At 41.1% G+C, this 26,162-nt stretch overlaps 1 protein-coding gene and 1 pseudogene across 1 annotated transcript; both read left to right on the forward strand.

The window, feature by feature from the left end:
• The first annotated feature begins 514 nt into the window (after positions 1 to 514).
• Positions 515 to 1,584, forward strand: LOC147605903 (phospholipase A1-Igamma1, chloroplastic pseudogene; annotated as a pseudogene).
• A 16,667-nt stretch (positions 1,585 to 18,251) lies between these two features.
• Positions 18,252 to 21,186, forward strand: LOC147605904 (uncharacterized). The gene is made up of 6 exons (XM_086792566.1): positions 18,252 to 18,502; positions 18,601 to 19,423; positions 19,541 to 19,740; positions 19,830 to 20,098; positions 20,219 to 20,511; positions 20,899 to 21,186. Exons 1-6 carry the CDS (start codon positions 18,252 to 18,254, stop codon positions 21,184 to 21,186), a joined length of 2,124 nt encoding a protein of 707 aa, XP_086648692.1.
• The last annotated feature ends 4,976 nt before the right edge of the window (positions 21,187 to 26,162 follow it).

The following is a 26,162-nucleotide window of genomic DNA, read 5'->3' on the forward strand; positions in this document are numbered from 1 at the left end:
CATATACATATACATATATACATATATACATATACTTGGGATGCCTAGGACTCATGGTTTAGGCTTCGTTTGACGCTTTGTAGAAATTCTTGGGCTTCAAAATGACGGTTGAGCTATTTTTTGGAAGCTTCCTTTGAAGCCTGAGATGGCCGAGGACACCTGGGCTTCAATTTGAAGGCCTGGTGGTGAACGTGCGCAGGTTGATGGGCATGTTGTGACACCACCCTCGTGTGGCTCCATAAATATGCCGAACGGAGCACCAGCAGAATTCGCATCAAACGCTGCAGTTAAGATTCAACCCTCGTCTCCATAACTACTAGTTCCCCCAAGTCTAGTAAACTACTGATTGCCAAAGTGGCTCTCAGGGCCCTGTCATCTCCCAAGTTTCGCTCTTTAACTAGTAATTGCGCCGGTCCCTCCAGGGCCTTATCTTTAACTCTCTTTCTCTCCCTGCAAAATGGCTCCCAGCTCCTTGCACCAATTACTCCTCCTTCAATCAGAGTCAGGCCACGACGTTACCACGACGGCCCAAGATTGCTCACAAGTGAAGAGAGATCCAAGGAGCCAGTGACTGGCTCCTTGGTGATGGACGACGCCTTGAGAGAGGAGATCATACGGTATGGGGATCTCACGCAGGTGTGCTACGACAGGTTCGATTCCGATCCCGAGTCCACACACTACGGCCGGTGCAAGTTCAGGCGGGCCAAGCTTTTCCAGGAGCTGGACATGGCGGACTGCGGCTACCAAGTCACCAAGTACCTGTACGCGACGTCAGAGTTCTCCTTCCCAGGGGTGATGTTCTTCCCCGACGGATCAGAGGAAAGACAGTGCAACTGGATGGGCTACGTCGCTGTCTGCACCTCAGCCGAGGAAGTTGCCAGACTGGGACGGCGAGACATTGTGGTGTGCTGGCGGGGGACGGTCACCTAGAGTGGGCGGAGGACTTCCGCGACGTGTTGGTGGCCGTGGCGCCCCGACTGCGGAACGACAACGCCCACAAGGATGACATAGCTACAGCCGACGCCCGCCGCACTCATCTGCATGAGCACCATGGCCACCACACCGCTGAGTGGCTTCATCGCCATGCCCTGCAAGAGGATGTGGAGGAAGAAAAAATAGACTTGGACATTCACACCGCCGTGAAAGCGGAGTGCGGCTTCCTCAGCCTCTACACCTCCACCCTGGAGGGTTCCCGTTTGAACCGCTTTAGCGCCAGAGAGCAGCTAAGGCAAGAGATCCGAAGGCTGCTAGATCTCTACAGAGCTCAGTATCACGGTGACTGGCCACAGCCTCGGGGGAACACTCGCCACCGTCAGCGACCTGGCCCTTTCGGGCGAAAACCTCTATTGCATGCGCCCACAGCACAGTAGCCAAACCGCTCCCAACACTGGCGTACCTCAAGCCGAAGACGTTGGCGAGAATATGGTGGCTGCGCCTATCGCTGCCTTTGTCTTTGGCTGCCCTCGCGTCGCCTTCAAGGACCACTTTCATGCGCTGGGTGTCAAGATGCTGCGCGTGGTTAATGACAACGATATCGTGCCCAAAGTTCCTGGCATCCTCGGCAACAAAAACAACCACGCCTAGTTAGGCCGATTCTCGACGACATGCGGTGGACCTATTTCCACATCTGCACAGAACTCCTACTGGATAACAACCGCTCGCCCTTTCTCAAGCCTACCAAGAACCTGCACTTCCTTCACAATCGCGAGGTCTACCTGCACATGGTAGACGGCTACCCAGGCGCTGGCAAAGAAGCAGGTTTCGTCCCCCATGGCAGGACCTGGCACGCATCAACAAGCACACCTCGGTCCTCGTTGACGGCTATGGCATTCCGTCTTTCTGGTGGCAGGATAAGAACAAGGGCCTGCGCAAGAATGCTAAGGGCCTCTGGGCAGTGCCTGAGAGCCCAACGAGGACACTGCCCAGAACCCCAAGGAGGAGGAAGGCAACCCGCCTTGGTACGCCGCTGCTTAATGCCGTTGCGTGCACACAACTAGTTGCCCACGCAAATTCTAGTAACCCAAGCTTGATTGTCATTTCCTTGTAGTTAGGTTATATCTCATATTACTTTGACACCGTGCAGCATTTTACTCAAAACACAGTTCTTAGGATTTTGTTGTATTGTATAACTTTTAATCTAATATCAACATTTAGAAGCAACATATAAAAGTTCAAGCTCTTCCATCCACTATGGGCATTCTTGAATTCGTGAACACAACACTAAAAAGCTTCACTTTGAGACAAATATATACCCTACTAGGAGAAATTATACTTCGGTCTCTTTCTCCATATTACTCTAGGTTTGGTTAACTCCTTTCCAAAGAAAGAGAGGAACAAAATAGAATCCTTAAAGTAAGAGAGGATAGAAATACGAAAAAAAAAATCTCAATAGAATTGTGTGAGTATGCAAGTGTTTCATGTGTTCCATCTTTGTAATGATACTTGAATCTTTAAAAGGCTCCATCATTCCGTGTCATATCTTGCTTAGGGCTAGGGGGTGTCTTTGGGTAGACTCATCTGGTCAAGCTCTTCTATCAAGCCTGATGGGAGGGTTTCAGCTGTTGGCACACTACTGTGTTCTTTTGTAGTACGTGGTGTTGCAATTTAGAGCCCAAATCAACAAGCATGAATCAATAAGCGTGCTTGTAATTCCAAGCACAAGTACTAATTTTATTATGTTCTTTGAAGGCATATTTGATTTTAGGAGGAATGTCCTTTTCGAGATAGTACTTGATGGGTGTAAATCTTGCTCACATTTAAAAATCATATTTCATAATGTTATTATGAAATTTTTTATTTTCCTCACTTTATTTGAATAGATTCTTGAATTGTTTAAAGATTTGCAAAATAATATATTGTAAGCCAGGTGTACGGAGGAAGTGCAAGACTCTTGGAGGTGGAAGAAGTAAAGGGATGGGTATAGGAAAGTACACATCAAAGAGAGGGGCTCATAAAAAAAGAGCCCTACGTACTAGTGTTTACTCTAGAGCAAGGAGAAAAATCATATGTGGGACTATAAAACGTCAAGGTGATATCATGAGGAACAATGTGGTTATGAGGGAGAGGGTACCATTCATGTGAAGAGACATAGACATTGACTTGACAAGGTAGTGGGGATGAATTGCAAAATTATAAGAGTGGGATGTGATTTCTAGATGTAGGATCCTACACACTTATGATTGTCCAAGGATACTATTATGGTGGAGAGGGTGTCATTCATGTGAAGTGACATAAACATTGGTTTCACAAGGTGGTGGGGATGAATTGCAAAATAAAAAGGCTAGGATGTGATTTCTAGATGTAGGATCCTACACTCTTATGATTGCCCAAGGATGCCTTTATCTAGGATTCTACACTCGCGATTGTCTACGGATACCCTTGTGTACGTTGATTCAAAGGTTAGGGGGTTAAGTCCAGATGTCAACTCACTGAAAATAATACTTCAATCAAAAGAATATGTAGTACGACAGAAGGGCACTTTTGTAGTGTCATTGCATAAGAAAATGAAGAATCTTTGGTGGTGGCAAAAGATGTAAATGAAAAAGAGTTTCAGAGGGAGGTGGAAATGACTAAAGAATTACATTTCCTTTCAAATAATATGTTTTATGTAATGGAAGGAAATGATCGCACATTAGCATGATTATGGATGTGAAGCTTTTGAAGAGTTTAGGGATAAGCAAATCAAAGTTATGAGAACTATATAATTCATTTGAAAAAGATAATTGAAATGTCTTATATAATAGCTTGTCTACAAAGAAGAATGTGTGATTGTGATTGATTTTTTCCTTTGAGTTGATGACACTTTTACGTGAACACTTTAATTATTGGTTCCTTTAAAAAAAGGAATATGTTGAATAAGCATGCTTTTGTTTTGCCATCTAGTAGAGATGAGCTTATCAACACTCATAACATCTATAGGGTAGATGCATCATAATACTGAAAGAGTTGTCACTTGTAGATGTGGATATCATTAATAATATTAGAAAGAAAAGGTGTGCATCCATGGTATCCTCTTAGTAGATGCACAACCATTGCATCCTCTTAGTAGAGGCACAACCATTACATCCTCTTATTAGGGGCTACATGGCTAAGAAAAGGTGTGCATCCATCATATCCTCTTAGTAGAGGCAAAACCATTATATCCTCTTATTAGAAAGAAAAGGTGTGCATCCATTGTATCCTCTTAGTAGAGGCACAACCATTATATCCTCTTATTAGGGGCTACATGGCTAAGCTTGTATATCAAGTATGTTTTTTTTTGGTAGTTTTTGAAGTTGATAAATTCTTGGTGGTTTTTGAAATTTTTTTGCTAGTTTTTGAAGTTGACAAATTCTTGGTGGTTTTCTTTTCTAACTTTCCACGCTTACACGTGAAATACCAAACAGTTCTTTAAAAGTAACTAAAGTAGGCGAGGGTAATTATTCCTCTCAAGAGGACCTATAGAGCAAGAGAGGAGAAGAAGCCACATAAATTGTAGTATGACAAGATAGAAAAGTAATTTTGTGGTGGAATATAATAAAATTTAGGTTTAAACAAAGTCTTTTGAGAATGTTTTGGAGGGATCCTTTATTTGGTTTCAATTCTAGATTAAATAAATCAACCATTAAAGCTGTATTTTTTTGTGTGGTGGGTATTGAATATATTGAATCATTTTATTGGGGATAAATTAAGAAGAAAGGTCTTTGATTCAAAAGGACTTGACGACACATCCTTGGCAAAGTTGGCAATGTTTTCAGTGTGATCCACCCCATTTTTGTCGAAGCCGAAATTTGAGAGATCCAAGACTACAATTTGAGAGACTACAATCTCTACAGTAGGGATTTCATCCTTCCCTATTGAGAGAGAGCATGTTTAGGCATCATCGATCTCCTTCAATTGCCTTTTCTTTTTCTTGTTGCAAGGTTATATTGTAACCACCTGCCTTATAACTTACCTTGATGTTAAAGACCATTTACTTGGATCTTATTATCATGGTAACTTTTTAGATTTCAAGTTCTTGTGTATCCATTAAATATAGAATGGGCTCCTTACTCTTCTTGGGGAAGGTTTTTATGGTGTTGTAACTTTTTTGGTTACAGGTTCTTGTATACCCAAAATGGGAACCTCACCCTTCCTACGGAGCATATCCATGTATTACGTCTTTTACTCTTGGGCTGCAAGTTTCTTATGGTACTCTAATATGGTTACTATTACTGGTTTGTCCTTTTTCCATATTTTATGGAGATCCTCTAAATATTTGTCAATTACATTGGAAAATGAAGCCCCTTGCTTAGGTATTGAGATGACACGGTTACTTTGATATAACACTTGAGCCTGTAGCATTGTCTTTGGCACACATATATGATTTCCATCACAAGAGTTGGGAAAAATGGCTTCATCTTTTTGTTGGAGTTGGACCCTTGAGCTTCTCTATGGGTTGTGGGCAACTAGAGTAACATGTTCCCTTCGTAGTATTCCTATTCTTTCTTTGATTCTCACTAATGAAGCTACTAACAACTTTGTAACAAGTTGGAAAAGACTAACAAACCCCACAATGGAAATCTTATCTTTGTTTTGACAAGATCATGTTCAACTCTTGTTTTGTTCAGGTATTTCATGCTTAATTTTACCCCAATTTGTCAATTTTTGCTTAATTTTACATCAATTTGTTCATTTTGTTGTGTTTTTATATTTAATTTTGTGACAAAAAAACAAAATTCTCCATTCAATTTGTGCTTTTGAGCACCAAGGAACTTCAATTTCGCAAATGTATAGGCACATTATTCTCTTGATGATGCCTAATTATGCTCATTAATCAAGGTTATTTGTGTGTAATTGTGAATTCAATTGGTGTATTGGGAACCTTATGGGCGAAAATGAGTGAAGAATTACAATTCCTTTCAAATAATATGTTTTATGTAATGGAAGGAAATGATCGCACAATAGCATGACTATTATCAATGTGAAGCTCTTGAAGAGTTAAGGGATAAGCAAATCAAAGTTATGAGCACTATAATTCATTTGAGAAAGATAATTGAAATGTCTTGTTAGCTTGTCTACAAAGAATAATGTGTGATTGTGATTGATTTTTTCCTTTGAGTTGATGACACTTTTACATGAAGACTTTGATTATTGGTTTCTTCAGTGGGATGGCTTGCAAAATTGTAAGGGGATGACTTGAAAAATTGTAATTGAAGAAAGAAGGGGATGAGGGTAGACAGACATTGGATTCACAAGGGATTCACAAGGTAGTGAAGATGGCTTGCAAAATTGTAAGGGGATGAGGCAAGGCGATTCTACCGCTTCAACGCTAGAGAGCAACTCAGGCAAGAGCTGAAGCAGGCTATTGAAGAAGGAGTTTTCTGCCTATGTGAAAGCTGACTTTGATTGATGATGGAGTAGAGAGCTTGAAAGAATGTCATCTTGCACACACACTCACTTGTATATGTTTTCTATCTCTCTCTCTCTCTTTCCACATGCTCACACACACACACACACACACACACACAAACATATATATATATATATATATTCTCTCTGTCTCTCATTTTGCAAATGCACACACACACACATATGTAGAGAGAGAGAGAGAGAGAGAGAGAGAGAGAGAGAGAGAGAGAGGGGGGGGTGGGTGGGTGTACTCTTTTATTAAAAATAAAATGTTTAATTTGAAAGCATGTCCATGTTCATGTGGAGTTTTCTGGAAATGTGTACTTGAAGATTTTTGAGCTTAATGATAGCTATCAAAACCGTACAATTTTGGGTGAATACATGGATACAATGTTGTACATGGGAAACACCCATTTAAGGATGCATGGTAGGGCCCATATAAGGGAACATAGGTAGGATAGAGGACACCAATATCTTTATTGATACCATAGTCAATGCTAGAAAGTGTAAATGTAGTAATATATCGTTAATAATGTGGCATTCTATGCTCCTTTGTATTTCACACATTGTGATGCTTCCATTGTTGGGTATCATTACATTCTCATCCCCCTTTTAGGAATCATCATTACATTCACACCCATAGTTGACAGGAAGGTTAGCAAGATGGATGTTGTTGTTGCAAGAATTTGACTTTGTGATAGTACATACTGCAGGGAATCAGCATGCTGTGGCTGATTATTTAAGCAGACTTGAAAGTAAGGAGGATGCTACAAGAGTTAATGATTATTTCCCTGACTCTGATCTGTTTGTTGTTCAGAGCTGGAGCTCTGACTCCTTTTATGATCAAATGTTGTTGTTTCTCACTGATGGATTGCTACCGGAAGAGATGAGTGTGGATCAGAAAAGGAAGTTTGTGCTAAAAAACAAGCCATTTTTAGTCATTGCAGGAGCATTGTATAGAAAGAGGATAGATAAGAGGCACATGCAGGGTTGTTTGGAGGTCACTTCTCAGGGGAAATAACAAGAAAGAAGATTTTACAATCAGGTCTATGGTGGCCAACACTTTTGAAGGATGCTCACACATATGCCAAGGAATGTTTGGTTTGTCAGCAAGTGGGCCAACCCAATTCTAAAGATAGGATGCCAGACCACCCTGTGCTACCTCTAGATCCATTTTAGAAATGGGGATTAGATTTTGTGGGTCCTATCAAGCCAAAGAGCAAGACAGGTAAGAGTTACATTCTAGTGGCTACAGATTACTGTACTAAATGGGTGGAAGCAGTGGCTTTCAGAGACAATAAAGCAGCTAGTGTGGCCAAATTCTTGTCAATGATCAAGGAACACACTTCTTGAATGATGTGATTAGAGAGCTGACTCAAACCCATATGATTTTGCATAAGAAGTCCACTCCCTATCATCCTCAGGCAAATGGATAGGTTGAGAGTTCAAACAAAATCCTACTTTAAATCATTAAGAAGATTATTCAGGACAACAAGTCTGATTGGGATATGAAATTGGACTCAGCTTTATGGTCATTTCGAACAGCCTTTAAAGTAACCACTGGAATGACTCCTTTTAGGCTTGTTTATGGGTTAGAAGCAGTAGTACCCATGGAGTTTGTGGTGCCTAGCTTGAGAGTTGCTGCAGAAAGCAGACTTCCACTCAGAGAATCTCTGATCTATAGACAGCTCAATCTGAATCAGTTGGAGGAAGAGAGAGCAATGAGTGCTTATGTTTTAAAGATCATTCAAAAAACGAGACAAGCTTGGGTAAATAGGAATGTCAAGTTCAAAGTCTTCAAAGTGGGAGATTGGGTCATGCTTTACAATTCCAAGTTAGGGCCACACCCATGGAAGTTGAGACTCAGGTACATTGGGCCCTACAGAATTGAAAAAGACTTGGGGCAAGGAACCTTCATGCTTTCAGATGCCTTTGGAACATTGGTACCAAAGGGGGTGAATGGGTTTAGACTTAAGCCATTTCTGGTGGGCACTCCCCCTCTGTAGTTCAGAGTACATGTTCAGATGAGGGCGGAGCAAAAGATCAGAGAACAGAGGAAATTCAGAGCTTGTGTGTGGATCAGAGTCCGTATGGATTTTTCAATTGGAACGGTGGGGAATATATTTCGCACGAGTCGGCTGTCAATTGGCTTGATTTAACTTTTTGTCCGACATTATTTGCGGTAATGGTCGACGTGATGCATGAGAACCCCTATAAATCCGTAGCAGTGAGGGGACGGCATGCATGAATTCATCCAGCCCGTTCTAGCAGTGCATGGAAGAGGAGATTGCGTGAGGAGACATCTACTTTTCAGAGGCGTCCATTCCAGAAGCCTCATTGTGCTGTGTGCTGTGCGCCTCATTCTTTTTCTCTTTGTTCTCCTTATTCCCCTGCTCACATGCCCCGTAGTTCTACCACTAGGCCAGACCTTCTTGCTCTGAATACTATTAGGCAGAGGTTGGCCATGGTGAAGGGTAAGTAGGCTATGCAGCAAGGGTGACCTAAGGTGGAGACCACATCAGTTCGACGGTCCCTACGAGAGCATTCAGCACCAAGCAAAGAAGTGGAGCAGTGTTTTAGCTCGGATTCTGAAGAGACAGGACAAGAGGAGGAGACTTCTACGAAGGATATTTCTACTGCTGTGGGTAGCCTGATGGAGAACTTTGCACCCTTCAAGTATAGCATGGATTTGGAGAATAACGCAAATGTTCAGTGGCTTACTTTAATTGGGTTGATCGGATATGCAAAGTTAGCCTGGGCTGAGTGGCAAGACAATATCTATGCTCCCACACAGCTAGCTCTGCTGAAAAAGACAGAGGGAGTACTCAAAGGAGGTACAAGGGTAACCCCACCTCTGATTTCTCAGGTATTTGACTTACCTGTTAACCCAGGTTGGGAAGCTTTGAATTTAGTTTCTGATGAGGATATGGAGAGAGAATTTGGGAACCCTATGGGCTCCAAACATTATTATCATTTGAAGATCGTAGAGGCCGCCAGGAAGCAACAATTGCGATGGTTTATGGAGCGTGTTCTTTTACTTCAGAAGGTTGACTACATGTCAAAGGAATATTATACCCCTTTAGCTGCGCAGAGGCAGGAGTGGATGTGGATTGGGCCACTGTGGTACATCAAAGGATTACGATTGAAGTGGGAGAGAAGGATAAAAGGAGAGCAGTTAGTAAGAGCAGGCTTGGCCCTTTCCTTAAGGCCTTATTTGATTATAACTCTTTTCAAACAGTTATACCTGCAAAGCCTGTGGACCCTAGACTTTCTTCACATACATTGGCTTTGACTTTGAAGAGGATACTTAGGGATAGAGAGTTGACAGAGGAGGAGCAGAAAATAGTAGGGTGTCTCTTGGAGGCAAGTTATAGTTTGGAAGAGGCTACAACTTCTGTGTTGCAGTCTGGGATAGATGAAGATGATGAACCATTTTTAGGAGCAAAAGTCTCTGGGATAGGGCAATCTCTGACTCCTTCTCAAACCAAGTTGGGGAAGAAGATACAGTTGATTGAAAAGGAACATGTGGTAGGAGGCATCAAAAGATATGACCTATTGAAGGTGCAAGGGATGTCTTCGAAGGTGACTCCGTTGGCAGCAAAATCCGGTTCAGAGCAGTCTTGGACTGTCACTACAGAAAATGTGGGAGATACTCTTGTATTTTTGAGGAAGTTTTGTCTGCAGAGCAAGTTGAAAAGATTAGGGAATATCAAAATAGAGCCTATGTGGAAGAGCAGTTGCAAAAGGCTAATGATCAACTTAGACTAATGCTTGTAGAAAAAGCTCAAGAAGTTGAAATGTTACAGAATCAGATCAAAGCTCTGAAGGCTGACATGGCTGAGTTGAAAGTTTCTTCAGCCAAGGAGATCTCTGAACAGACTAGTCAGTTGGTTAAGAATAGATTGTCTCTGAAGTTGTTTGAAGAATGGACAACATCTTTGAAGGATAGTGTAGAGTCAGAGATGCAAAGATTTCTTGCAAGATAGGTGGATCTTGAAATAGAGAATAGGATGCTTTTAAATAGATTGGAACCCTTAGAACAGATGAAGGAGCAAATATTAAGTGAGCATGAAGAACTGTCTGTAGGAGGTGTTCTGGTCTCTGAAGCAGATGTGGGGAGAATCAAATCAGAAATGATTAAGCAGGGATCAGTGATATGGAAAGAGATCAGAGAAAGAAATGGGCAGTTTGTTTTCAAGCCATATCAGAACCTCAAAGGAGTTGTGAACACAATGGAGCAAGAGGTGAATTTGAAGCGCATTGCTCAATTGGAGGCTGAGGTGGTACAGCTTGTAGTTGAAACTGACCAATTGGGTCAGGCATAGTGATGCTCGGAATGTTTACCACAGTGTTTTTCAACACTAGTTAAAAAAAACAAAAAAAACAAAAAACAGAGAAACACTAGGCATTTTCTTTTTAGGGAAATTTCATTTTGTTCTAGACACTCTCTTTATATGATCAGAGGTCTACTGCAGAAATCAGATTTTGCTGATCAGGGATTGATGGGTTCAGGTCAAATTTTTGGGAAAAATCTAGCCACCAGGCCGTGCCAAGTGTTAGGGATTTCTTATGTAATTCTTAGACCTTAGTCAAAGGGCTTGGGGGTTAGTTACATGTGGATGTACCCTTTGGGATCTGAACCGAGTGGTTATTCCCTGATAGTTGCATCTAGGGAATACGATGATTTTGATCGCTCTAATAAATGAAGAAGAAGTTCTGTTATGTCTTTGCTCAGCGTTTATCATGTCTTTCTTGATGTTTGTGCAATCATTATGCTGTCGTGATAAATCAGAGTTTGTGCTCTGAATGGTGTTGAGTGAGTATTGTTTGGTAATGCCTTGTACAGAACCTTTTAGAGGCCATGTACACAGTATTGCATATGTACATGTTCCTAATGAAGTTAGAAAAAAGTTAGATCCAAAGGCAGAGAAATGCATCTGGTTATGCTATGGAGAAAAAAGGTTCCATGGGACTATTCAGAGTGCTCAAAGGATACAAGAAAATTGGATGCCTGGAACTAAAGTACTAGATTTTCCACAAGGCTAATAAGAGCGCTCAAAGGATGGAAGAAAAAATGGCTGTGTGGTTCTAAATTAGTAAAGTCTCCAATATTAGTACTAATATCTAAACAATTGTGAATGGACCTCCTTCCTCCACTGAGTGTGACTATTCTGCAAATACCACATCAGAGGAGCTGGCCACAATATTCTTTGCCTCTGTATCATAGAGCCAATATGCCTTTGACTATATCCAAGAAAGATACACTTTTTGCTTTTGGCATCTAGCTTGGTCCTGGATGCATCTGGAATATGCACATAACATTCATAGACAAATGTTTTGAAATGAGAAATCGAAGGTTTCTTACCAGAGTAGGCCTCTTGAGGTGCAACATCCTTAAGTGCCTTTGTGTAGCTCCAATTGAGGACATAAACTTCTGTGTTGATTGCTTCAGTCTAAAATGTATTGGGCAAACCCTTTGCCTTCAATATGCATCGAGCCATGTCCATGTGACAGTTCGATTGTGGCATTCTAAAACACCATTTTATTGAGGTGTGTAAGCAGTGTTGAGTTGGCACTTGATGCCATTCTCCTTGCAATAGTTGTTAAATTTCGTTGAAAGGAATTCTCCTCCTCGATCTGTACAAAACTTCTTTGCCTTCTTTCTAGTCTCATTTTCCACAAGCCTATGCCACTGTTTGAACTTGCCAAAAGCTTTAGCATTATCCCGAAGGAAATAAATCCACATCTTCCTACTATAATCATCGACTAATGCCATAAAGTAAGAAGATCCCCCTAATGTAATAGTAGACATTTTACCACAAAGATCAGCATGTACTAGGTCTAGAGGAGTCTTTGCTTGATTGTTGCTTTCCTATGGAAATGCCTTGCATTGTTGCTTGCCCATCATACAAGCTTCACATGGTTCCTGCAATTCTAAAAATGCAAGCAAATTAGTACCATACCCTTTTTTTGCATCTCCTTTAGCACGGCAAATCCAATGTTACCAAATCGCTCGTGCCAAAGCTTGCTTATTCTCTTATCTGCACAGCAGACACTGTAAGGGCACTCAGCTCATAGAGATTGTTGCGCCTTACTCCTTTGCCACCTACCTTGCCAACACAATAGTATCTATAATTTCAGCTTCAATTTTCTTGAAGCGTACTTCAAGCCCACGATCCGTCATCGCAGCAAAACTGATAGTGGATTTCTCTTTATCTGGGTACATAGAGCACGTTTGATAGCTTCTTCTCTTCACCTATAGCTGCCATAAAAGATATGGTTCCAGACCCTTCGGTTGGACATTTAGCATTATTCCCAACAACACTGATGGGTTTCTGTAGAGGCTTCGAGGAACTATATCCCTCTATCCAAAATCCATGAATCATCAACTTGAGCCTGAGCAGATAAACATACCTCTTCAATGTTCAATCTTGGTCTCGACATTGTTAACTGACTCCTTTCCCTTCCATGAAGACTTCAAGGTACCGTTCTTCTCATTAACCTGCTTCTTTCTATAGTCTTGGACAGTGTGATCCTTCTTGTCATAGTAATCACAGCTCCCTTGAAACTTCTTCTTCTTCTTCTAATCAGAAGATGTCGTGCCTTTGCCTTTAGCATTGGCCGAAAATGCAGCATCACTACCATCACGAGTCTTCAAGTAGCATAGCACTAAATTATTCAAATGATAAAGATGGTACTCTAACCTGAGTGTATAGTGATGTAGCCAAGCCATCATACTGCTGTTGAAGAATCTGGATGCACCTCCAGGATGCCAACTGCTCACTAGTGTGTGTAATCCCTACAACAGCCATTTGATCTTGCAGATTTTGGATCCTCAAGATAAGCTTCTCCTTTAGCAAACTTTTCAGCAACAAGCTAATTCTCTAGGTTCAAAATCCTAGTCTGATTACGATTCTCATACTGATTTCTCAGTATGATCCAAGCCTCTATAGCCTTGGTAGTATGTTGAATCAGTGTGAGAACAGAATCACTTACGCTAGTGTGACGATGGCACAAAGTGCATCAGCATTGCGCCTTCTCCATGCTGCTCGAAGAAGTGTAGCATCTAGCGGAAGCATGTTTGTAGGATTGTTGGGGTTGAGACTTCCCTGGGGCTAAATCCATTCCCAGAATAGTTTCTAGGAGCTCACATAAGAGTCTAGAATGGCATTAATTTTGAATTTCCAAAGAGTATAGTTCATCCCATCAATCTTGCCTTCCGTGAAGGTAGGTGAACAAATGTGCAAGACTGGTGCAGCAGCAGTAGCACAGCAGAAGCCATCACTCCTAGGGTTCTATGCAAAGAAAGACTAAACTTTATGCACTATTCCTGCTAAGAGAACCTAAGCTCTGATACCATATAAGAATATGGTATAGCGGAAAGAGATATCAAGACAAAGCACAATAAAAAGTACAATAGATACACAATGGAGAGAATTTAAAATTCTGATTATACTAAAGTGCAAGTGATGGTGCTGTCCCCCCGTGTGCTCTCAAGTAGAGCTTAGATGGTGATCTAGATAGACTCTGGATGGAGTATGTACAAGGTTTAGAAGGGGGTGGATACTCACAAGCATTGGATGGCTTAGCTCATAGCAACCATGTCCATATATAGTACTGTAGGTGGTGTGATAGACATGTATACAACAAGGGCGGTTACACTGCATAGACACGATCGTTGCCCGCGTATCGAGAATGCGCCCCCCACCGACCACGGCCCACTAATGAGGTTTTGTTTTCTTTGGGAAAGATGAAAATTTTGAACCAAGTAGCTCACTGAATGTACCTTTTCCTTGAAGAGGTTAAATGAGGTTTTGGAAGAGGAAGAGGTTAAAAGAGGTTTTGGAAGAGGATTCAAATCTGAATAACCTCTAATATTAATAAGACAACTTTGAAGCCAAGCTTCGACCTCTAATAATAATGAGGCAACTCCACAAAGACAAGCTCCGACCTCTAATAATGATCAGACAACACCACAAAGACAAGTACAAATCTAGCCTGTAATGAACAATTTTGAGCTTGATTAGTGAGTGCTACTAAAGCAATTAGCAAAGTACTTCTTTGTTTTTTATGCAAAAAATAACTGATTTTGGAGTCAACAATAGAGCAACACTTGAATGAGATATTAATTAGAGGCATGGGATACAAAGAAACATCTCACTGACTAAAATATATGTGTAATTCATTATTTCAAGAGACACTCTCTGAGACCCATATAGAGATTGGAGTGCCACCAAAGCTAGAATACTTGATGGTTGCTCATCAAAGTCAATGTAAAGATTTCGTATAACATTAGTATATAGTCTATTTTGACAATGGATAAGCAATAGAACATATTTCACATGTTGTGTAGATTTGGGTTGCCATCTTAGTGTTTGTTTTTCTGGAACAAATAGTTATTGTTGATGATATAAGTGAATCATAGAGTTTTCACTTCTATGCTTGGAAGGCTCTCAAGTTTCAACTCCCTTCCGAGGAGTACAAAAGCTACAAACACTTGTTAATGAGCCGATTAAGCACAAGGGCTACAACGAGGAATTTAGTAGGGAGCTTAATTTGTGATTATTACGTAATTTAGGAGCTTATTTGTGATGAATGCAAAATGCCATTTTCCAAATACACACACGCTCGAGGTTTCTAAAGTTTTCAAGACATGACCATAAACCACTGTTTGTCTTGTCAACTTTGGGGGCCACGTATTGAGCCACTAGACTTGGATATCTCAATCAGTGCCTCGTCCTTGATTCTTTCTCTTAAATAATTAAGCAGCATTAAGGGTTATTCAAAACCGGTGTTGGCTACTCGTAAAAACCACTCGTAGCCAGGCTTTAAATTTGGCACCCGTACGGGAGCCTTTCACAATTTCAAGTGCCAAATGGCACCTCCATTTTCTGGTAAAAGTGCCAACGTGGCACTTTGAAAAAACAAGGGAAGTGCCCAATGGCACCTAGCCTTGGGGGTCTAAGTGACCACGGGTATATATCCTATATAATATATATAATATAGTAAATATATATAATATAGTACACAATGCATAATAAATATGGAAAATCTTCAATAACTTGAAAGTTTTGAAAGTCTTCAATAATTTATGATGCCTTTAAAAATTCTCTTGCTATAATGTATTTTGTGTGATGAGAAGACGTCTATTGAATTGTGAAAGCTTAATGCACTTACAAAACTAATATGTTTTCATTACTCAAAGTAAAGTGGTTTGTTATGAAAAGGGGCACTCAAAATTTTAGCCAAAGGTGACATTTTGGCACCCATGGTTGATGGCAAAAGTGCCACTAGATTTTCTATGGCACCTAGACTTAGGTGCCAAATTTAAAGCCTGCTCGTAGCTCATGAAGTTATACGCTAAATCACTGTGAAGCGGTTCTCATCCAATTTACATGTCTTTCTTTTTCTTTTCTTTTTTGGAGACCGCGTCCAATTTGAAAGCTATCACTTGTTCTTTCAATGAATCAGCTTTTAAATAATACTAATAATAATTTCTCCCTGTCTCTCTCTGTACCTTCTTCACCTTCAGGCTTCGCTCTTCTTGTGAATAATTATATATTCATAACCACCTTCGTTTCCTAATCGCACGCCGCGCTAGGGCGCCAAACGGAGACATGGCCGACAAACTACATCTAGACGGAAATATTAGACCGGGTACTCACCTAAAAAACTTGGGGAGTTATAATAAAAGGTACCGAGGACTATATTCTCCTTCTGAAGCTAATTAGCCATTATTTATTATAGCTGCCTGATTCTGATCGCCTGCTCACATCTTACTTCTTCTGTGCTTTCTCCTAGCTGTGGCTGGGGGAGTCGGGACTACGCATCAGTAAGAAGACAGCTTTTCTTAATTCTCCTTGTTATTCTCGTTCAAATCATGTTTGTTTTTTCTCTTTTTTTTAAATGAAAAGTTCTCGTCATCATCATGCCATGCATGAGTGCGTCGTCAAATTCCCTTAAATCTTATTAGCGTAGAACTGCTAGCTCTCTCTGTCTTTCCCGTATATGGAAGCTGTTATATACAGACTCGTTGGAGGCCATGATCATTTATATATATATTGTATGTTATATACAGACTCGTTGGAAGCTGTTATATACAGACTCGTTGGAGGCCATGATCATTTATATATATATTGTATGTTGTTATGCGTGGGCTCACACTACATATCGGGCTGGTTGCCCATTTGGCGCCTGCGTGGCAGATATGCCACGCTGGCGGTCAACAGCCAGCGATATTTATTTACCACTTCTTTTTCAACCGCCGCCATTAACGTCCGCCACGGCTGTTGTTATTCTGTCAGCGAAAATCAATGCCGCCGCGTGCTTGATCAGCCCTCGATAGCCTTTTCTTCTCGCCGTGTTTGCATCAGCCCGTGGAAGAAGAACCACCGTGTGTTGTGAGAGTCGCCAGGCTTTTCTCAGCCGTTGCGCAGCCCAACAGCCTCAACACGGCGAGAAGCAACACAGCTCTTCTTACGGGAGCCTCCTCGCCCTCCTCCTGGCCATGGGCGCTGCGCCTGTAGTGTGAGCCAACTAGTAGATGGAGCCGACCTGTGTGGTGCATTGGTGAAGGCAGTAGAGAGCGGAGGGGCAACGGGCAGAGCGGCGCGGCGAGCTCACCGTGGGGCACAGAGAAGAAGCCCATCAAAATCGAGGATTCCAGGACCCATAATAAGTGCAGGGTTTGTCTCCATACACGGCACAGCAATAATCCTGCGCTGCACACACTGTCCTCTTTCATTCTGTAGGGCAGGTTGGAGAGGATGACAGGTTGCATGTAGTAGGGCATTCCTCTGTGGCAGCTAGTCATTGAACTTGCCTATCTCACACTACATACTCTTGGCGGCATCGTTCCTTGGTCTCCGCCTTCTCCATCCGCTGCTATAGAGCAGCCTGTGCGGCCGGAACAGCCTCTGCGGCTACGAGTTCGACGAGCTTTTCAGCCGCTTTCCTGCAGGTAAAGATGGCTTCCCTTCGGCGCAAAACTAAGACTTATTCTTGTCTTTTTGGCAGATGTTTATTATTGTATTCCTTCAATGACTTATTTTCGCTTACTTTGATTTTATGGAGAGAGAAACCCCATGGCTTACTAGCCTAATCCCTTTACTCTGATTTTATGGAGAGACAAGCCCCATGGCTTACTAGCCTAATCCCTATGAGAGCCCACCTTATTGATGTCCACGTAGGAGATCCACTTATCTCATTATGTACCAATCTCACAACCCCTTGATGGAAATGGGTGGGCAAAGTAAGAAAGATGTTCCTCTTTCTAAGAGTACAATCTATGAAAGCCATCGAAACCACTTTTAGAAAATTGCAATGCATTTATACACATGTATGCATACATACATACATCCATGCATACTTGCATACATGCATACATGCATACATAGTTATAAGATACAAGCATGCACATACACTCAAGTTGTACAAGAGATATTTATAAAATCCCTTACCTGTTTTGTGAATAAGGGTTATAATTGATGCTATGTATACATGTTCTACATATTATTTTGTCAAAGAATAATATATTCACTAATAACACACATCTTAACTGTATGTAGAGCCATGTTTTGTGTTTTTTAATATAAGAAACTCCTTGCATAGAAGTACTCTTAATACAAGATATTTGTTTTTTAATCATGTCCAAAAGTATGTTTGAAACATATATGTCCATGGTTCTTATTTAAGAATTTTATGTAGAAACATAATTTTAATTCTTTAGTTCAGCTTTAGGACTAACTTAAATGTATGTATTGACGTATGTATGTATTTTGTTTCTTTGATAGTGTCACTCTTTGCACTACCTTTGGTTCAGCAGGTTCAGGTTTTTAAAAGGGTTAATCATGTCTCTCCAAAACTGAAGCTTAGAGAATGCCATGAGTTCTCAAATGCCCCCCATCGGTGTCTTTGATTCGACAGCCTTGTGTTGGGTGCACTCATATGACAATCGTTCAAAATACAAATTTGTACGGGAAGCTAACATCCCTTGGAACCGTGTTGCCGATTTTGTAAAAGGAGAAGCCGACAATGCAAAGTTTCCGACTTCTTTCAAAAAATATAGCCACCATCACCGAGATGCCTCCAGTCTTACAAAGATTGCACATGAATCATGGATTGAGAAGATAGTGTAAGTGTGTATTTGTTTTAGTTTGTCTAATCCATTCATTAATCATCACACACACACATACAATTAAATGTTTATCGTTACTTCTTTGTTTTGTTTAGCTTTTGGTGTGGTTTTGGTCCTGCTGGCACCAAAGCACCAATGCAATCTAACATTGAAGATGGCAAAGATGTCGAAACTACCCAGCTCAATGAATGCAAGGACATTAGTAGCGAAGATGATGTTGAGGTGGAGGAGAATAGTGGTGACGAGTCGAATCGTGAAGATGGTGAGATGGAGGAGCGTAGTGAAATAAAAGAGTTGCCACAGCCAACAGCAAAGAAGCCATGTAAGAAAAGGCGCCCTCCCATCACAAAGGGCAAGCGAAAGCGTGGATGTAAATGTCATTTTAGTGTGAAGAGGCTCGCACAAGATCCAGGGGTGGCTATAATCTCTTATATACATCCATACCACACAAATGCAAATGATGAGGTTTGTCATGGTATAAGATTTGTTGATCCGTCTTTGAAGTTCTCTCCATGGATCTCAGTGCAAAAGAAACTATGGGTTTCAAGCATGCTATATCGTGGTTTCTCTCCACATCAAGTGCTGGAAATGCATGTCCAAGCATTGCATTCAAGCCAAAGTCATGACCCTACAATTACTATGGTTAGGGATGACTTTTTGTCTATTCATGACATCATGAATATATCTAGCAAGTTGGCTATTGATCAGTACCAGCTACACACAGATGATGCGGAAAGCACCAAGAGATGGTGTCGTGAGAATCAATCAAGCACCTTTATCTACCAAGAGCAAGATGTGGAACATTCCAAGGAATTTATCCTTGGAATACAATCACCATGGCAAAGGGAGATGTGCAAGAAGTTCGGAAATGGCAACCTTCTTGCGATGGATGCTACCTTTGGCACAAACAAATATAAGGTATGTGGTGTAATGAATTATCATTTTTACTCTTGTTCACATTCTATTAAGTTATAATAAATGTTCATTTTTTACTTCTTGTTCACATTCTCACTTTCCTTGGAAACACATGAACAGTTTCATTTGTATACAATCCTTGTTTTTGATGGTCATCGCAATGGTGTGCCCATTGCTTGGGTGCTTACATCTTCAGCTACATTTGAGTGTACTTGCACTTGGTTAAGCAAATTTAGAGATAATATGCTTGACTTTCATAAATCATGGGAGCCCGGAGCCTTTATGGTTGATGATGCCGAAACGGAGATTAATGCGCTGAGGTTAGGACCATATGATCATGTGTTGGGTGCAAACTAATGACAACATTGTGTTTGAGGTCCATGTGACGTGTCCTTTCTATTTTTCGCAGGGTGGTGTTCAATCAACCCATTTTTCTATGCTTGTGGCATGTCAAACGTTGTTGGCTCCGACACCTTATTAAGAAGGTGAAGGAATGGCCCAAACGAGCTTCTATGTTTAGGTCTTTGGGAAATATCATGAACATGCAAGGGTCAGCAAATTCTACAGACCATATAATCAAAGAGGATGCAAAGGCTATGATCTCTACCTTCTACTCCAACTTTAGAGATGAGGGGAGTTTTATTGAGTATTTCAAAACCTATTGGGAGGCTAAACTAGGTAAGGTTGAATTTTAAACTTTATACATACTCTTCTTATAGGTTAAATAATGCACACTCGCTCTCCTTTTTGTTCGTACTTCATTTCTTGCTCTTCTAACTTCATTTGTTTTATGTGCAGAAATGTGGGTGCGTGCTTCTCGATTGCTTCCACATTCAGGACAAGACACTAATGGAGCAATAGAGTCATATCATGGGCAGCTCAAATATAAGTTTTTGGGCTCTTCCAAAAGGATAAGTTCGAGGCGGGTGGATTGGCTCTTATACAAGTTCACATCATCATGCTTGCCATATTATTGGTATGTTCAGCAGATGAAGGACAATGGTTTTATAAGAAACAACGCCATTGAAAGAGTAGTGGAGAATTCTTATGAGCGAGCACTTCAAATACCAGATGCTAATGTCTCATTCCAGGTTGGTGGTGTTGCCATAGTGGAGAGCATGCACACAAAAGCTTCATTTTACACAGTCTACAATTCCGATTGCCAATGGGCATGTTGTACATGTGCATGGGCAGAGCTTGGAAATATTTGTAAGCACCAAATTAAGGTGATGTTGCTGCGGGGTGCTTCACATGCTTCACTTATGGAGCAATGTCAACATATGTATGAAGCATGGGGAGATGCTTCTAGGTCTACTGTCGATCTTCACTCACATGTTTCTACTATTGATGTGCTTGAACCAAATGGTGATGTTGCCGCATTAGGGGGGGACAATGTATGTAGTGAAGTACTTGAGCAATCGGGAAATGTGAAGACACTTCAATGCTTGTGGCAAGAGTTATCTTGTTTTGTAGGACAGGACCAGGCTTTGATTGAAGAGGCTTGCAATGGATTGAGGAGAACATTGGGCCATGTGAAGACAATGAAGGCAAGAATGGATGAGCGAACAAAAACACAAGCTAATTTTCAAGCCTTGGAAGATGGATTCGGCAACTCCTTGAAGCGAGCAAAACCATTCTTTGAGAAGGGCAACAAGAAGAAATCAACATCATCAAAGAGTCACCCATTGGCTCACCCCTTCAAGACCCCTGCTAAGAAAACCAAAGTGTCAATGCAAAAAAGGCTTGACGAGAAAGCTTACAAGTAGCCTTTTGAATTTATGTAATGAACTCTCCAATGCTTCAATGGCTTTTTGCATCTCAGTCTTCAACCAATTATTGTGCGTCTTGAGCCGTATTTTGTTTGTGTGTTGCCGTATTTTGTTTGTGTGTTTGTCACATGTCTTTTAAGCCTACTATGCCATTTTTTAAGAGGATGATAGGTATTGTTTCTTCTTTACATTAGAAAAGATAATCTACTTTCCTAGTATACATTGAGATGCCCAGAATGCATCCATAATTTCGCCTATTCTTTAATATTCCTTAAAATTTAACCTTGATTTTATATGATTGTTTGAAGTTCTTTTCTATCTAAATTCTTACATGAAGCTATCTCTACGAGAAGGCAGATTTTGGGATATTCTATGGAAAATTATATTACCTCTCGGCTTTATCCTAGCGGGTGTGTACTTATGTCCTTATTTATTTAGTTATCTCCTTTCTACTCATGTGACATTATTTGAATGATAAGCTCACCTATGTTATGTTAGTCTTTGGACCATAGTCTTTCACACCTCTCATTTAGAACCGAAAGGTGAATTAATACTCTTTGAAAGCAACTTTTTGTTTTTACATATATGCAAGTCTTGTCTCTTAAAATCTTTAGAATTTGGTTTGAAAGCATCTTTTTAGCTTTTATACATATGTTTACATGTATAGGTTTTCTGTAATGACCTTTGAGTATGATTCTTATTGATTGGGTTAAACATTGTTTATTGAATGCACTTTTTTTAATGTAGTGATTAATTAGAGTTTATACCAACTTTCCACTCGATATTTGCAAGTTCTCTAAATTGGGAAGGCTATTAATTATCATGTTGAGGTTATTGAAAATTCGAGGTGGTGGCCTAACTCTATTTTCAATGGCAAGAACTTCTCTCAACAACAAGCAGAGCTTAGTGCTACTAATATAGTTGGTATTTATGAGCCTATGAGTGGTTAAAATTTTGATGTGAAACATGCGTAAGGTAGCATGTGCATTGCTGGAACATATATAATATTGTAATATTTGTGTTAGAAGTAATAAAGATACAATATGGAAGTTGTTTTCAAGTCTTTGTTTATTCTATTTTTATTTCCATAGCTAATAGGTCAATTGAACATAAATGTTTTATGTTTTGAGTGTCAATTTCGTAACCTTCTTTTAGAGGTTTCATGTGGGTTGGTGGTAGTGAAGTGCCTTTAAAAGGCCCATTGGGAGCCAAGCCTCTCCTTTAAGCACCGACCAATGCACATTTTTTTAAAATCAATTGAAAAAAGGACACCGGTTCCCAAAATATATTATACTACATAAGGGTTCAATAACTTTAAATATAACAAATGGATCCTGAAAATAAAGGCAATGAAAAGTCTTGCTCATTTTTTGGGCTTGAAAATCTGAAAGTACCCTTACTGGGTATATTTTTAAAAAATCGGTTACTGAAATCAAACCTCTGGTTGGGTTTTTTTAAAATCGGTAACCTTTATTTTGTGAAGAAAGCCGTTTTTTTTTCGAGCAGTGGTGCCGTTTGTACATAAAACCAGGGCCGACGAACAAATCTTATGTTTTTTAAGGAAAAATAGTTGTCAGCTGCTGAAATTAGAGTCTCTTACTGTAATGGAGCAGGCCTTGCGCGAAGTTGAGCCTTGACACAGGAGTCCCGAGTACGTACAGCTGAGCCTGCAAATTGAGCCTTGATGCATAGCTGTCACCTTTGCAGCTATATAAGAAACCATCGCCTGCGCCCTACAAGCTGGTAGATGCTTACTGTGTAGGGCAGTGAGCCTCTTCTTACTCTTCATGGCGTGCCCGGGCAGTCGTGAAGCGCCCAGCATAGCCACGTTACAATGATAGCCTCAGCCATCTATCCGGCGGGCAACAAGCAGTCGCTACACCTGCAACAACCCAGCCACGTTGGCACGACCAGTCGTGCCATAAGCAGGCGAACTCACGGTCATCCTTGTTGCGTGCCATCAGCAGCAGGGCTCCCGTAAGAAGAGCTTACTCTCTCCTCACGCAGAGAGAGCGAGAAAAAGGTGTTGCTTCTCGCCGTGTTGAGGCTGTTGGGCTGCGCAACGGCTGAGAAAAGCCTGGCGACTCTCACAACACACGGTGGTTCTTCTTCCACGGGCTGATGCAAACACGGCGAGAAGAAAAGGCTATCGAGGGCTGATCAAGCACGCGGCGGCATTGATTTTCGCTGACAGAAAAACAACAGCCGTGGCGGACGTTAATGGCGGCGGTTGAAAAAGAAGTGGTAAATAAATATCGCTGGCTGGTGGCATATCTGCCACGCAGGCGCCAAATGGGCAACCAGCCCGATATGTAGTGTGAGCCGTCTGCGTGCAGTGCAACTACGCAGCAACGTGCTTAAGCGGGTCGACATTGACGGCGAGCTGCGCGTCCGAGAGCGATAACTCGATGACATCATCCATCGATCTGAACCAGCATGTGAGTAACAACAATGGCAACCTGCAGTGCCCCGGTGCTCAAACATAGGCCTGAGCGGCGGACACACCCTCACCGCCAACTGTAAGAACGACGTCGGCACCCTTATCCAGACTAGCCTCGACCTCGATAACTGCATCAGCAATAACAACGCCTACCTCGTTGTGTGTGTCTAGCGTATATGCACACCACCACCACCTATATATATAGTATATACAACACGGCACAACAACCAGTGTTGCTTGCAGCTCTCCTACACAGAGCTGCAAAATTTTAAATAAGAGCATGGTTTATAAGGGCAATATTTTTTAAATTAGTACTGGATTTATGCCCATTTGCTAATGCCCAATCCGTAATTATCATCTATTCTAGTATACATGGTCCTTAGGAGGTTACAAGCACTTCCAGATAGTCATTTTTGTGTACAGTACACAATTGTTGGTAGAAGCCTCTTCTTCCTTTCATTGCTTCTTGACTTCGTTACATTCCCAAGGAATATGCCAAGTTCTCCTCGGTTTAAAGATGCCCCGATGCACTACGAGTTTACTAAAAATAAAAGAAAATCTGATAGTCACACTAATAAACTTTGTTTCAACTCGGCAACAGCTGTATGCTCATGAAAAAGGAAATACAAAGGTCCACCCACAAAGCCTTTTCCTGATTACCGAAATGGATGTATCGTTTTCAAAATGTAGCTAGTTATCACACAAATCGATAGGAAGGCACAAAGCCCTTGGAAGTCTAGACTCTTAGAGGTAAAGCAGTTACCTAGTTTCTCCATCTGCAAAACTGAATTTATAGGGTCATGAGAGGAAGGCAACTAGAGCCCTTGATTCTCTCCACCTCCTTATGATTTCTCACTTGACTCACCTAAAAGGTGATGCCCCAATCAAAGAGAGATAACTACTAGACCTACACCGAGTTACTCTAGTAATCGAGTCTTTTAACCTTAGAACAAACCACTCTAAGGTATCACTAAGAAACCACACTAAGAATGGATGCTAGATCACATACCACACAGGGTGTGCTTCTAAGCATAAAGTCAAATTGGTCCGAATAAAAGCAGTTGTCTATCGATAGAAAGTTTGGCCCAACAAAATATCATGCAATCAGCTGTTAAAACAATTTAAGCAAATTGAAGGTAAATTTATTGTGCTGAAATTGCAGTTAAATTAGTACACCAATCGCTTTTGAGGGCAAACCGGTCTCCTTCATTATGGGGGGTGAACAACTTGGATCCACTTCTCATGCCCTCCTCCAATCACTTAGCTTTAGTACACGAGGAGGCCTTCCTAGAAATCTCTCTTGCAACTCATGGTTGTCAGGGGAGATACTTTTTGTGGCCCTCGTAGATAAGCTTCCTAAAAGATATTGACTATCGGTCCTCTAATCTAGGCCCACGTATAGGTAACCAAATATTAAAAGCCTTTTCAAACATTCTAATCATTGTGATTAGATCTATAAATAATGTGAAATGTACAATATGTTAGTATACACTCAATGCCCGCCTCTCAGCATGTATCTCACTTTGATGTATAATGCACATTTGTTAGGCCCTCATTATGAGGAGTAGCCATGGTGCATATGTATTTAGTGTGGGAACCCTTGCTTAGACGCCGACAGGGTCATTATTGTGACCATTGATGATGGTTAGGGGTATGAGAGTTAGCTGGGGTCCGGGGCATCATCTTGAGGCGACGGTATGAGAAATATTTTCTAGAATATTTCCTCGGATATTAGGTCCATCATTAGTGGGCGGTGGTCGGTGGGTCGCATTCTTGATACGCGGGTAGTGATCGTGTCTATGCAGTGTAATCACCCTTGTTGTATACACATCTACCACACCACCAACAGTACTATATATGGACATGGTTGCTATGAGCTAAGGCATCCCCAATGCTTGTGAGTACCCACCCCCTTCTACACCTTGTACATACTCCATCTAGAGTCTGTCTAGATCACCATCTAAGCTCTACTTGAGAGCGCATGGGTGGACAGCATCATCACTTGCGCCTCTTTGGTATAATAAGAATTTTGAATTCTCTCCATTGTGTATCTATTGCAATGTCTATTGTGTTTTGTCTTGATATCTCTTTTTGCTATGCCATATTCTTTTATGGTATCAGAGCTTAGGTTCTCTTAGCACAAATAGTGCATAAAGTTTAGTTTTTCTTTGCATAGAACCCTAGGAGTGATCGCTTTTGCTACTGTCTTGCGCATTTGTCCACGTGCCTTCATGGAAGGCAAGATTGATGGGATAAACTATACTCTTTGTAAATTCAAAATTAATGCCATTCTAGACTCTTATGAGCTCCTAGAAACTGTTATGGAAATGGATTCAGAACCAAGGAAGTCTCGACCGCAACAACCCTACAAACATGCTTCCACCAGATGCTACACTTCTTCGGGCATGGAGAAGGCACAATATTGACACACTTTGTGCCATTGTCACCAGAATAAGTGATTCTGTTCTCACTCTGATTCAGCATACTACCGAGGCTATAGAGGCTTGGATCATAGTGAGAAATCAGTACGAGA

Source organism: Cibotium barometz, chromosome 58 (assembly GCF_041138505.1).
Source record: "Cibotium barometz isolate CiBa-2024 chromosome 58, ASM4113850v1, whole genome shotgun sequence".
NCBI lineage: Eukaryota > Viridiplantae > Streptophyta > Polypodiopsida > Cyatheales > Cibotiaceae > Cibotium > Cibotium barometz.

Bases quoted from the DNA above. Each gene is read 5' to 3' on its own strand.
- LOC147605904 (XM_086792566.1), top strand. From the start codon at position 18,252: ATGAGTTCTCAAATGCCCCCCATCGGTGTCTTTGATTCGACAGCCTTG. The intron at 18,503-18,600 runs GTAAGTGTGTAT...TGTTTTGTTTAG, and splicing joins TCATGGATTGAGAAGATAGT to CTTTTGGTGTGGTTTTGGTC. The intron at 19,741-19,829 runs GTTAGGACCATA...TATTTTTCGCAG, and splicing joins ACGGAGATTAATGCGCTGAG to GGTGGTGTTCAATCAACCCA.